Consider the following 12,340-nt stretch of genomic DNA (forward strand, 5'->3'; position numbering starts at 1 on the left):
CCAGTATTCTTGCTTGGAGAATTCCATGAACAGAGGGGCCTGGTGGGCTGCAGTTCATGGGGTCCCAAAGAGCTGGACATGACTGAGCAACTAACACACACACACACACACTGTAAGTCTCTCAGCCTTGGGAAGCACTTTCTCTGCTCTCTGAGGGACTTTCTTCTGCCTAGCTCAGGCTTAGAGAGTAGCTGCCTGAATGCAGGATGACTTGGCAACACAATGTCCCTCCCCACCAAGGAATCTTTTCTCTGATCACTCTTGTCTGTGTTCCCTGACCCTTCTTCTGTGTCCTCAGTGTAGCTGAGAATCCCAAGAGTGGCTTGAAGGTTCTTGAGGCCATTTACTTTCAAAATCTTCATAACATGGTTTGGCACCTTTCTTTGGAATTTTGAATCTGTTATGTTTTGTCGTCTGGTGGAACCTTCAGTTTTAAGATCGTATTACATAAGTAATAAACAAACATGATTCATGGACCAATCCTTGAACCACAGTCCAGCGGTGTACCATCTGTCTTTACTAAACATTTTGGTTTCTGAGTGTTGTTACTGTGTTAAAAAAAAAAAATCAGGGGAGGGGAAAATGCTCCAGAACATCTCATTTAATCTTTAACTAGCTATGCTATTTAGCACTTCTTAACTAGACCTGTAGGCAGACAAAGTTCATAAAATAATTTGGAGTGAAATACTATACTGAATGGATGTGTTTTCTATGATAGTAGATGGATCCCCAAGGGCATCAAGTATCTTGCCTGCTAATACTTTTTCCAGCACAAGAACGTGGCGAGTCCACAATTCTCTGGCTGTACACGAGGTCAGGAGAGTGGCTTTGCAATCCTGAGCCACTGGGAGACAAATTCTCCAAAATTAACTCTCTCCCCAGCTGACCACTCTAAACCCAGACTTCATAGGCACCATAATGACATGGTTCAGTGAGGTTTGCAGGGAGGAGAGGGTGGTAGAGGTTCTATTTTCTGAGACCAGGATATCCTAAGCAGAGAAAGAAGGGAAATAAATATCAACCTTGGGTCCCGATGTGTCATAACCAGATTGTGTGTGATGCTGGCTGGCACTGACCTTTGCAGTTAAGAATTAGCCAGAATGGCTCTATGTTGTAGGGCTTTCCCCCTTTTTGTTTCTTTGTATAAAACCAGGGAGGGAAATAATTGAGTAAAACCCAAGTGTCTTTCTTTTATTTCACTTCTCTGGAGACTGTAATCCCGGAATTGGAAGAACTCGCTTGATGCTTGATTTGTTAATGCAGTGACTCCCTAAGCTTGTGTCTCCTAGTCTTTTTGAACCTGCAGCTCCTTTCAGTGAGCATGAAAGTCTCCCACCTCCTTGAAGAGTCTGATTTTCTCCCTCCTCCCCACCTTGCCACCTCCTTGAGACTTGCATGTTTTGGGAAGTCATGGCAGCAGAAAAGATGCTACCAAGCTGTATTTTCTATAGTTTCCATTACGGAAACAACAGGCATGTGTTGGCTTTCCAAGTATATAAGTGTGTATTACATAGTTGCATGTGCGTTTTCACTTTACGTTGCACTTTTCATGCTGACAGATCACCATTTGTACAAAGCATCCTGCTATTTCAGAAGGCTCATAGATCTTCTGAAGGTCGTTGTGAAAACTCCCAAGGGGACTGTTTGTCACCATCCCCGGTGGCTCAGTCGTGGCCACTTCATGGGCTCTTTTTTCTCTCCTGTTGGAGCCTTTTTCTCTGTTGGAATCAGTTTTAGAGCTGTAACTGGGCTTACAGACTCATCTAGTCCCATCCCTGCATTTTATAGAAATGGATGTTCAGAGAGTTTAAGCAGCTTTTCCAACATTACCCCACTATGTTTACACTGCAGGTTCTGAGCAATGACTCAGGTTGCTGAATCCCCTGCTCATTTTTTCTTTTTACTGTATTGTTCGTTACTTGAATCTTTCCTAGTTTATCCCATCCCCTTTAAAGATACCAACCAATATTACAAAGTAAATAAATGCCAATGTGCCTTGTGGCAAACTCTACCTAAATATTTCATATTCTTCTGTATATATTAATATCAAGCTCCCTTTACTTTATAGTAACTCCAAGGCTGAGAAAATAGTTGCTGTGAACCCATATTTTTGCCAAATTTTAAAAAATCTTACAAAGGAAAAATATATAATGCCTAATTTCTGGTAGTTTAAAATTAACTGGGGAGACAAACATGATTTACTTTCAGCTTATGGCCACCTATGATCTCTGGAACCCTTTTTTAAAAAAATTTACAATGTTGTGTTTAATTTCTGCTGTATGGGAAAATGATGGAACCTTTTTAGATACGTTTGTAATTAGTGATTTCCAACTCTCCACCCCTAATCTGTAATTTATCCCTTGTTGAATTCTTCTGTAGTTCATCTACATCAAGAATAGTTTGAGAGAGTAGAAGGAATAGAAGAGAATTCACAGATCATTTACTGCTAAATTTAGTTACTAATAATATAAAACCTCAATTAATAATGAAACAGGGCTAGTGGAATTATTTTCTAGAAGGGGAAACTCAGGCTCGGCAAGGGTATGTAACTAGTTCAGGGTTATCATTACGTAGAGCAGTCTTGGAACTGAAGTGGCTGCCGTCAGAGCCTCAAATCCTTTCAACCCATGAAAGTAACAGCATAATAAAGTTGGAAAAAGCAAATAAAGCAAAATAGTCTTGTTGAAAATGACAGTTTTGTCACTGTGACGCTAGGACCCCATCACACTAGCTGACTGTGAAAAGCTTCTGAACATGCCCCTGTTCTGTGTGCTGTTTTCAAAACTGTGTGAAGTTTTATGTGAACAGGGCCTTATCGTGGTGGAGGAGGGATCTACAGAGCCGGATCATGGATGGACTGTGCTTTCAAGATATCTGTGTTGAATTCGCATTTTATTTATCTGAGAACTGAGCTGGAACTTCCCCAGTGGTCCATTGGTTGAAACTTTGCCCTCCAAGGCAGGGGGTGTGGGTTCCATCTCTGGTTGGGGAACTAAGATCCCCCATGCCTAATGCCCTGAAAACCAAAACACAAAAACAGTATCCTAATGTCAACTAAAAAATGCACAACTGGAGAATTGCTAGTTACGTTTTATTGGGGCAAAATGAGGACTGCACCTCGGGAGCCAGCGCGTCAGATAGCTCTGAGAGACTGCTCCAAAGAGGCAGTGGGGGAAGGTCAATATATAAGATTTTGGTGAAGGGGGAGTTCAATGCAATCAAGTGCTTACTTTACAAAAGGTTTTCTGCTAGTCATGAGGAGCTGATGTCACCATGAAGGGATTTAGTGCTTTTCTAGATATGAAGAGATGCAAGGATTGGGATCATGAAATCAGTTCCTGAAAATATCTAACTAAAGATCTAAACTGTTTTAACTAAAGCTATGACCAACTTAGCATATTAAAAAGCAGAGACATTACTTTGCCAACAAAAGTCCATCTAGTCAAAGCTATGGTTTTTTCCAGTAGTCATGTAAAGATGTGAGAGTTGGACTATAAAGAAAGCTGAGTGCTGAAAAATTGATGCTTTTGAACTGTGGTGTTGGAAAAGACTCTTGAGAGTCCCTTGGACTGCAAGGAGATCCAACCAGTCCATCCTAAAGGAAATCAGTCCTGAATATTCATTGGAAGGACTGATGCTGAAGCTGAAACTCCAATACTTTGGCCACCTGATATGAAGAACTGACTCACTGGAAAAGATCCTGATGCTGGGAAAGATTGAAGGTGGGAAGAGAAGGGGATGACAGAGGATGAGATGGTTGAATGGCATCACTGATTCGATGGACATGAATTTGAGCAAGCTCTGGGAGTTGGTGATGGACAGGGAGGCCTGGCATGCTGCAGTCCATGGGGTCGCAAAGAGTCGGACATGACTGAGTGACTGAATTGAACTGAACGGAAAGATCTGTTCCACCAGATTCCCTAGAGCACAGAGTGCCTCACTCCACCTGAACGCCCTCAGCAACTGCTGAAGGTCAGCAAGCAGCTGCAGCCGCACTGGGTTCAATCTCCACAGAGGCATTTGGCAAATGTGCTTGTTGTTCAGTCACTGGGACGTGCTCTCGGGAAGTGCCGATTTGTAGTTGACAGTAACAAATTCCTTAAAGGCTTTAAAAATGGTCCACATTAAAAAAAAAAAAAAAAGCACTGAACCTGAAGCTAGACTGACATGAACATGAGACATTGAGTCTCAGCACCTCAGGAGAAAAAAGGAATTTAGCATCTGTAATTGTCACCTAAAAGCAATCACTAGTCACAGAGTCTTGGAAAATGGGCTAATAAGAAAGCAGATTTCTTTGGAGGAGAAAGCACCCATGGTCTTGTCAGCCTCCAGCAGTGTTTACAGAGGGCGACACTGGCAACCTCCGTATTTCCTCAGGGTACACTTGTTCCTAAGCTTTTCCCCGTAGATCACCAGCCCATTGTGGGATAATGTCACTTTGGAATTCTTCTATGAAGATGCAGGAAGGAGCAGTAAGGATCAATTGTTTTTGTTCAGTCACTAAGTCGTGTCTGGTTCTTGCGACCCCATGGACTGCAGCATGCCAGGCTTCCCTTCCTTCACTGTCTCCCAGAGTTTGCTCAGTTTCCTGTCCACTGAGTCGGTGATACTATCTAACCGTGTCATCCTCTGTCTGATGGAGACTGACGCTGAAGCTGAAACTCCAGTAGTTTTGCCGCCTGATGTGAAGAGCCGACTGGTTGGAAAAAGCCCTGATACTAGGAAAGACTGAAGGCAGAAGAAGAGGGCAGCCGAGGATGAGGGATTCGATAAATCCACCCATATGCGAATGGAAGTTGTTTTGTTCAGTTGGGATATGTCCATATTGGTTAGCACCAAGGGTAGGCAAATTAAAATCTTTTTAAGTCTCCAACCAGGAAAAAGAAGGAACATGTGAGAAAAAGATAAAAATATAGACATTCTTCTTCTGACTTACACTTTGGTGGGAATGAAAGCAATAGACCATCCCCAAAGAAGTAATCCTAGTTTACAAAATCCTTGGTTCTCAAAAGCCTGGTATTGCATATTTGTTCCTATTTTGTTTGTAAAAGGTTTTAAAGGCATATGATGTAATGAAGTAAATGTTATTTTGTGGTTGAAAATTAAAGAGTTCTTTTGTATTTTAGGTCTTACAGGAAATCTCAGGGGTAGTGAGAACTGGAAATTGTGCATATTATGGGAAGGGGAATAAGGAAGATGAGGGGAAAACGTTCCAGCTCCTTTCTTCAGATAATTTTAAGCCATAATCCATCTCCGTCTCTCTCTCTCTCTCTCTCTATATATATATATATATATACACATATACACATTTGCTTCCACTGATTTAAGATAAAAATAAGTAGATTTGTCCCCCAAATGTATTTCAGGGCCCTGTTAGCATCTCAGATGGAACCAACATTTGCCAGGAATGTTTTCCCTTGTTTTGATGAGCCAGCTCTGAAGGCAACTTTTAATATTACAATCATTCATCATCCACGTTATGTGGCCCTTTCTAACATGCCAAAGCTAAGTAAGTAATGTTTCCTATCATCTTGTATCTATATGTAATTATATGTTTATATAAATGTATACTTATATATTTTTATATGTGCACATATATTTGTGTATTACATGTTATATATATGTATGTGTGTGTGTGTGTATTTAACTCTGTAATAGATTTTACAACAGTAGATTTTCTTGGCAGTGTATTGGGAATGTATTTTAATTATGGCATATTATAACCAGAGAGGGCAGTCACCTAGGATATGTGTCAGCACTGACATCCTGGCGATGTCAGTAAACCCTGATCCCTTTTGTATTAGGAGCTGGGAACATTGTACTGTTTTCATACATCAGTATCCTGTCTGCCCATTAATTTGGGTTTCAGTCTCTTCATCATTAGTGATAGCAAGCTAGTGGACTTAGTCTAAATCTGGTACATAGATGTGGATTTTTTGTTCATTTCAGGGTTTTTTTGCTGTTAGCTCACAGCATTTTTTTTTTCTTTTGGTTGAATTAGTATGCAACTTAAAAAAATTCTGCCATTTCTCATAAAAGTTAAAATCCTTAGTTTTTTTTGGAAACTCAGACCACCCAACAGCACTGGCCCTGCACTTCCTACATGCCTGTTTTTGTTGCAGGTGAGAAGAGGCTGCCCCCTGTGGTCAGAGTCTGTACCCGGCCTGCCTGTGGTCCCCACCCCTGCCTGTTACACACACCAGCCCGTTCACACTGAGCACCTGGCCCTCACAGGCATTCGAGTTTTTGATTTCAGGTTCAGAGACCCCAGTGGGACTCCACTGAGACCTGCCCCAAACCTGAGAATGGCAGAATTGTATCTTGTTGACCTGCTACGGGTCTGGGAAACTCTGATTAAGTGCTGAGAGAGATGGGCTGGACTAGGAAGCAGCAGTGGATGGAAAGAGAGAAAGCAGCTCACGGGCCTGACTGACGCTGCTCATGAATTTGCCCTCCACCCAGACCGCATTATTCATGGTGCTAATTCAGAACCAAGAGTCCAGTCCTTGGTGGTGGTTTAGTCGCTAAGTTGTATCCAACTCTTGCGACCCCCATGGACTGTAGTCTGCCAGGCTTTTCTGTCCATGGGATTCTCCAGGCAAGAATACTGGAATGGATTGCCATTTCCTTCTCCAGGGGATCTTCCTGATCCAGGAATTGAACCCGGGTCTCCTGCATTGCAAGCAGATTCTTTACTGACTGAGCTAGGAGCAAAGCCTGACTCTGTCCTTAAGCCTTCCTAATAGATAGCTCAAAAGTAGAGAAATCCAAGCTATTATACCGTGGGGAGTAGCTGGGAAGACCGTGGTTGAGTGGTTGTCGACTTGACAAATTGTTTCAAAGGTAGATAATTGTGTTCCTTATTGCTTATTTACAGTGATTTGGACTAAAATCAATTTCTTTAGGTCAGTCTGAGAAAGAAGATGTGAACGGAAGCAAGTGGACTGTTACCACCTTTCACACCACGCCCCACATGCCCACTTACTTGGCTGCCTTTGTCATTTGTGACTATGAACACATCAGCAGGATTGAGAGGGGCAAGGAGGTGAGTGAGGGAGATGCTCCAGGCGCGGGAACCTTTGTGCTGGCTGCAGGCCGTTGGCGCACTCCTCGGCGTCAGGGGCTGCACCTGCGCGGTCACGGACCTCTCCTGCTCCTTCCCCCAAGCCCTGTCACTGCTCTGAGCACGATGCTGCGGAGCGGAGCGCAGCCTTTCTGCTGGGGCTCTGCGGAGGGACGTCTACAGAAAGGCTGCGCCTCACGTCCCCTAGAGGTGGGTTCTGAGCCCCTTCTTCCCGGGCCCGCTACCTTTCAGAGCACAGAGAGAAGCGGGGAAGGGGCCGCACTAGCATGCTGAAGCTCAGGTTGCCTGTTGTCTCCCTTGCCTACATGCTCCTGGTACCACGCTGGGCAAGCTGATGCCAAGCTGACGCCAGCTGGGGCAGCTGCTCTGGCTGAGATGCGGGCAGGTTAAGCACCGTCCCTATGAAGGAGCAGGCCTGCTGGGTATGAACACTTCCCCAGAGTTGTGGAAATAGGTGCTGTGTCCTGGAACACCTAGTTTTCACCCAGTTGTACCTTAGTTACATAATAATCCTTTGGGAAAATATCAAGGTGATTGTAACAGTACTTTATGGACTGGTTCATAAAGTGTGGGGTCAAGAGTGTAGAGTCAAGAGGCTGAGGCTGTCTCCTGGGCGCATGAACTTCTAGCCTTTGGCTTGTGCAGATAAGGAAGCTGTGAATGAACCAGCTCTTATCACCAGGGGAGAATTGCTCAAAGTTCCTCCTCCGAAGGATGAATACATAACCCTGCATTAGATGCAAAGGACAGCTCATTATCATCCTCAGCTGTTGGCTCCAGCCTGATTTCCTTTATTGAATAATCACTGGTAGGTCCTTGATATTCACAGATATAACCTGGGCCAAGTCAAACATTCATGACGTACATTGATAAATCCATGGAGACTCGGTGTGGAAACCTATGCTCTGTACCTGGTATGAAGCAGTGACTCAGTGCTCACGAGCTGTCAGCATCCTCATCTCTGTTGGCTTGTTGCTCCCAATGCTGCTGCACAGTGAATAATTCTTATAAACGGATCATATCTGTTTCTTCATGAAAGATCACCCTGCAAAGAAAGCTGCCATGGAAGCAAAGAAAATAGAACATGCTTAAGAAAGTAATGGTCTTAGCCAGAAAATTGAAATTTGGGATGAGTTTATCAGTGGAATGTTGTGTTTGGCTATGACTCAGTTCTGGAAAGCTAGGGAATTCACCATATACTCTACAGGGAACCAGACTGTACTCTTGGAAGAGCATCCAGACTCTACAAAAAGGAAAAAGCACTCCCTAAATAAGAGAAAAAATTTAGCAAAGTTGAAAATGTGGTTCATGTGTGGCATGAGGATAAATATAAGACACACATAACTAAGGTTGGAAATGAGAAATGGAATATTTTCTGCTATATCAATAGAGAAGGATGTCATTGCTAAGTCACTTCAGTTGTGTCCGACTCTGTGCGACCCCATAGACGGCAGCCCACCAGGCTCCGCTGTCCCTGGGATTCTCCAGGCAAGAACACTGGAGTGAGTTGCCATTTCCTTCTCCAGTGCATGAAAGTGAAAAGTGAAAGTGAAGTCACTCAGTCGTGTCTGACTCTTTGCGACCCCATGGACTGCAGCCTACCAGGCTCCTCCGTCCATGGGATTTTCCAGGCAAGAGTACTGGAGTGGAGTGCCATTGCCTTCTCCAGAAGGATGTCATAGTCATCAGCAATTGCAGCCTTCCAATGTGAGCTGGTGAGCCCTAAGGGAACTCAGGTAGGAAAAGAATACCTGTCGTCTAACAGCCATTAGATGACAGCCACTCCCCAGGGTGAGCCCCAAGGAAGCTCAGGATGTGAAATACACAGGATGTCCGCCACAGATAGCTGAGGTACATATCAAAGGAATGATTTCAGTGAGCCCAGACTCTTGCATCTTCCCATACATAGAAAGTGCTAAATTCCTTAACTTGGGATATCTGGTTTTCTTTAATTAACAATAATCTTTTGATGTTCAGACTACCTGCCCTTTGTTGCAAAACTTCTATATAACCTGGCTCCTCCCCTCGCCTCCTCAGAGCAGTTCTCTCAGGGTTACTTGAGATGCTGTCTCCCGGGCTTGAAGTCCTAAAAATTTCTGCCATAACTCTCAACTTTTAGGGTGCATATATTTTTTCATTCGACAGTTATGGCAGCCATGAAGGGACGTGAACCCTCAGCTATCTGGGACCAGTACCCTGTTTTTCACATCTTGAGCTTCCTTGGGGCTGCTCACCATGGGGAGTGGCTACAGTCTGATGGCTGCTAGTGGCCAGGTGTTCTTTACCTTCCTGTGTTTTCTTGGGGCTCATCAGCTCATGCGGGAAGGCTGCAGTCATTGACGACTGTAACATCTTCATTTCCTGATACAGCAGGAAATATTCTGTTTCTCAGAAATAACATATTTTGAATAGAGTTTATCACACATGTGCACGTGTAAAGATACTTCTCCTTTAGAGGTTGAGGTCTGCTGGGTCTAAGCAGGACCACAAGGACACACTGGTGGGCTAGCTGTGATTTTGAAGGAACTTTTTCTTCAACATGTCCTGCAGATACTTGTGATCCTCACTGCCCTGCCCCTCCCCCACAGCTTGAAATCATCATTTGCCTCCACTGTGGCTTAGAGTGGTTGTTTGTGGGAGGAGCCTGTAAACTGGAAATTTCTATACACACATTATTACTGCCTTCCCTCCCAAAAGGCTACAGTTAATATGCACATAGTATCCTGCATGTGGTGACTGTTAGCTCCACTTAGCAGTGTGGGCTCTGGTTTAGATGTCCTCCTGACGTTGCCCTGGAGATGAGAGCTTGAGACAGGGCAGGTACAGGTAGTGTAGGGGCAAGACTGAGGCCTTGGGGTGGGAGGAGGCTGGAAGAAAGGAGAGGATCCAGGCAGGAGGCTTCTAAAACAGGTCTTTACGTTTTGTGAAAGGGAAGCATTCCGAAGCCCTCATGTCATTCAAAAGTCATAAAACGCAAGACAAACTTTCCAACAGAAATAAAAGCAGAGACAAGTGAACGTTTGGTTGGAGGACGGCGATCTGCAGATATTGTTGTGCTGCTTTTCGTTTTCTGCACGGTGTCTCTTGTGTTTTGTAGAGAGCTCTTTCCCAAATTAACTGTATCACAATCAGGACGATTATCTTAGTTCCCTCCTCGCTAACTTTCATTCTAGAGTTAGGTGTTTGATACGTGTGTGTAAGCATTGACACCAGCAATTCCATTTAAAAGTGTTCAGATGGTATTGTTGAAGGGTTACCATGATTTCAAAACAAAATGACAATGGATGGTAAAACAACATCAAATTAGTCATCAAAATAACACAAACAAGTTGAAGCACCCAAACAACAGTACAGTCACACTAAACTAACAAAACATCCATCTACTACTAGCATGAAAGTGTCATATACAGAAGATATAATTTGCTTGCTTTAATAACTGTAGAAGTCATGAGACTTTTGATGAGCTTTTTAAAATTAAAGAAATTAAGCTTATTTCAAATTTTGAAAATAAGATGGGACTATTCATGTTTTGGGGGCTTCCCATGTGGCACAGTGGTAAAGAATGCAGGAGATGCCAGTTCAGTCCCTGGGTTGGGAAGATCCCCCGGAGAGGGAAATGGCAACCCACTCCAGTATTCTTGCCTGGGAAATCCCATGGACAGAGGAGCCTGATGGGCCATAGCTCGTGAGGTTGCAAAGAGTTGGACACGACTGAGCACACTTGCCTTCATGTTTTTTATTAACAAATCATTTTAAATTTGCATGATTCACATTTGTTTCATATGTTCTATACTCTGTAACCCCTACTAACTGCACAACTCTGTTTTGAATCACTGGAAGTATGTCCTGAAAAGGGAAGCTAGGATCCTCAGGGCCCTTTTACTCTGATGTAGGGTCCATGTTTTCTGCGGGGGTGGATACCACTCCCAGGGTTTTTTTGATTTATCTTTTATTTATGTTTGGCCGTGCTGGGTCTCCGTTGCTCTGCAGGCTTCTCTGTAGCTGCTGCTAGCGGGGGCTGCTCGCTGTGGTGTGCGGCTTCTCGTTGCAGTGGCTCCTCTCGTTACGGAGCACGGCCTCTAGCGTGGCACGCGGGCTGAGTAGTTTCGGCTCCCGGGCTCCTGAGCACAGGCTCAGTAGTTGTGGCACCCTGGCTTAGTTGCTCCACAGCCTGTGGGATCTCCCTGAATCAGGGGTCAGACCTGCATGGGCAGGCTGACTCTTCACCACTGAGCCACCGGTGGTAAAGCCCCCACCCCCACCCCCTGCAACCAGGATTCGTTTTGAATTATAGAAGTTTTACATGTTATTGCAAAAGATTGAAATAACACACTTTCTGGAGAATCACTGTTCCCAACTTAATGAATAGCCTCCAGGGCTTTTCTCATTGCATGGACACATGTAAATATTTTATCATGCAACTTCTGAAAAGATAACCTTTGGCTCCAGAGCATCAGGAAATTGGAGCAAGCAGGCTGCCACTTTCCAGAATCACTGTACATATTGCTTTTCCTAATCACTGCTTAATTGTTCCTGTCTAGATACGCATCTGGGCCCGGAAAGATGCCATCGCAGATGGAAACGCAGACTTTGCTTTGAACATCACAGGTCCCATCTTCTCTTTCCTGGAGGATTTATTTAATATCAGTTACCCTCTTCCAAAAACAGGTGAGGTATCTTCCCTTACAGTGCGTTTGATTTCCTATTATGGGTGCTCCAGGTTGAGATCAAAAGATACCTAGATGAGCCTCCAAGGACCCACTGGCGTTTTGCTGTTTTTGCTGTTTTGGAGTCAGCCCCGCTGGCTTCCCGTCTCGTGTCCTACACATTCCTAAACACGCAGAGGCCTGCCTGCTTCTCTCTCTCATGCCGTGTGACTGGCTGGTGCTCAGAGGGCTCCCGGCTTCAGGTCCCTCCTGGGTGCTCCCTGGCAGCTTACGTCCTCCAGACCTTGCCTTCTCCCTGGCTTTCTGTCCTTTCATCTCATACCGCAAGCATGCAGTACAATGTTCTGGATCCTTTTAACTGCTTGCGTAAATTACTCCAGTTCCCTTTAGCAAAGTTTTGTTGTTTTTTTCAAAATATGTTCTTTAGCTGTGAGTCATTGGATTAGAACTTGGGGGTCCCATCCGTGAATTTTTGTTGTATAAAATTGGAATCATGTGTGAACAGAATACGATCCTCGAAGGAATATGTAAACATTTTATTTCTCATAGATCTGTATGGAATGTCCTTAAAATTATGTGAGCCGCTCAG

The 12,340-nt window shown here is 44.1% G+C and overlaps 1 protein-coding gene across 1 annotated transcript in view; it reads left to right on the plus strand.

The window, feature by feature from the left end:
• Positions 1-12,340, plus strand: part of LVRN (laeverin) — a 75,827-nt gene that overhangs the window by 15,984 nt on the left and 47,503 nt on the right. Inside the window, exons 2-4 of the mRNA XM_070462340.1 lie at positions 5,367-5,509; positions 6,906-7,045; positions 11,626-11,752. Coding sequence (XP_070318441.1) covers positions 5,367-5,509; positions 6,906-7,045; positions 11,626-11,752 — 410 coding nt within the window. The remainder of the gene's footprint in view (positions 1-5,366; positions 5,510-6,905; positions 7,046-11,625; positions 11,753-12,340) is intronic.

Source organism: Odocoileus virginianus, unplaced genomic scaffold, assembly GCF_023699985.2.
Source record: "Odocoileus virginianus isolate 20LAN1187 ecotype Illinois unplaced genomic scaffold, Ovbor_1.2 Unplaced_Scaffold_3, whole genome shotgun sequence".
NCBI lineage: Eukaryota > Metazoa > Chordata > Mammalia > Artiodactyla > Cervidae > Odocoileus > Odocoileus virginianus.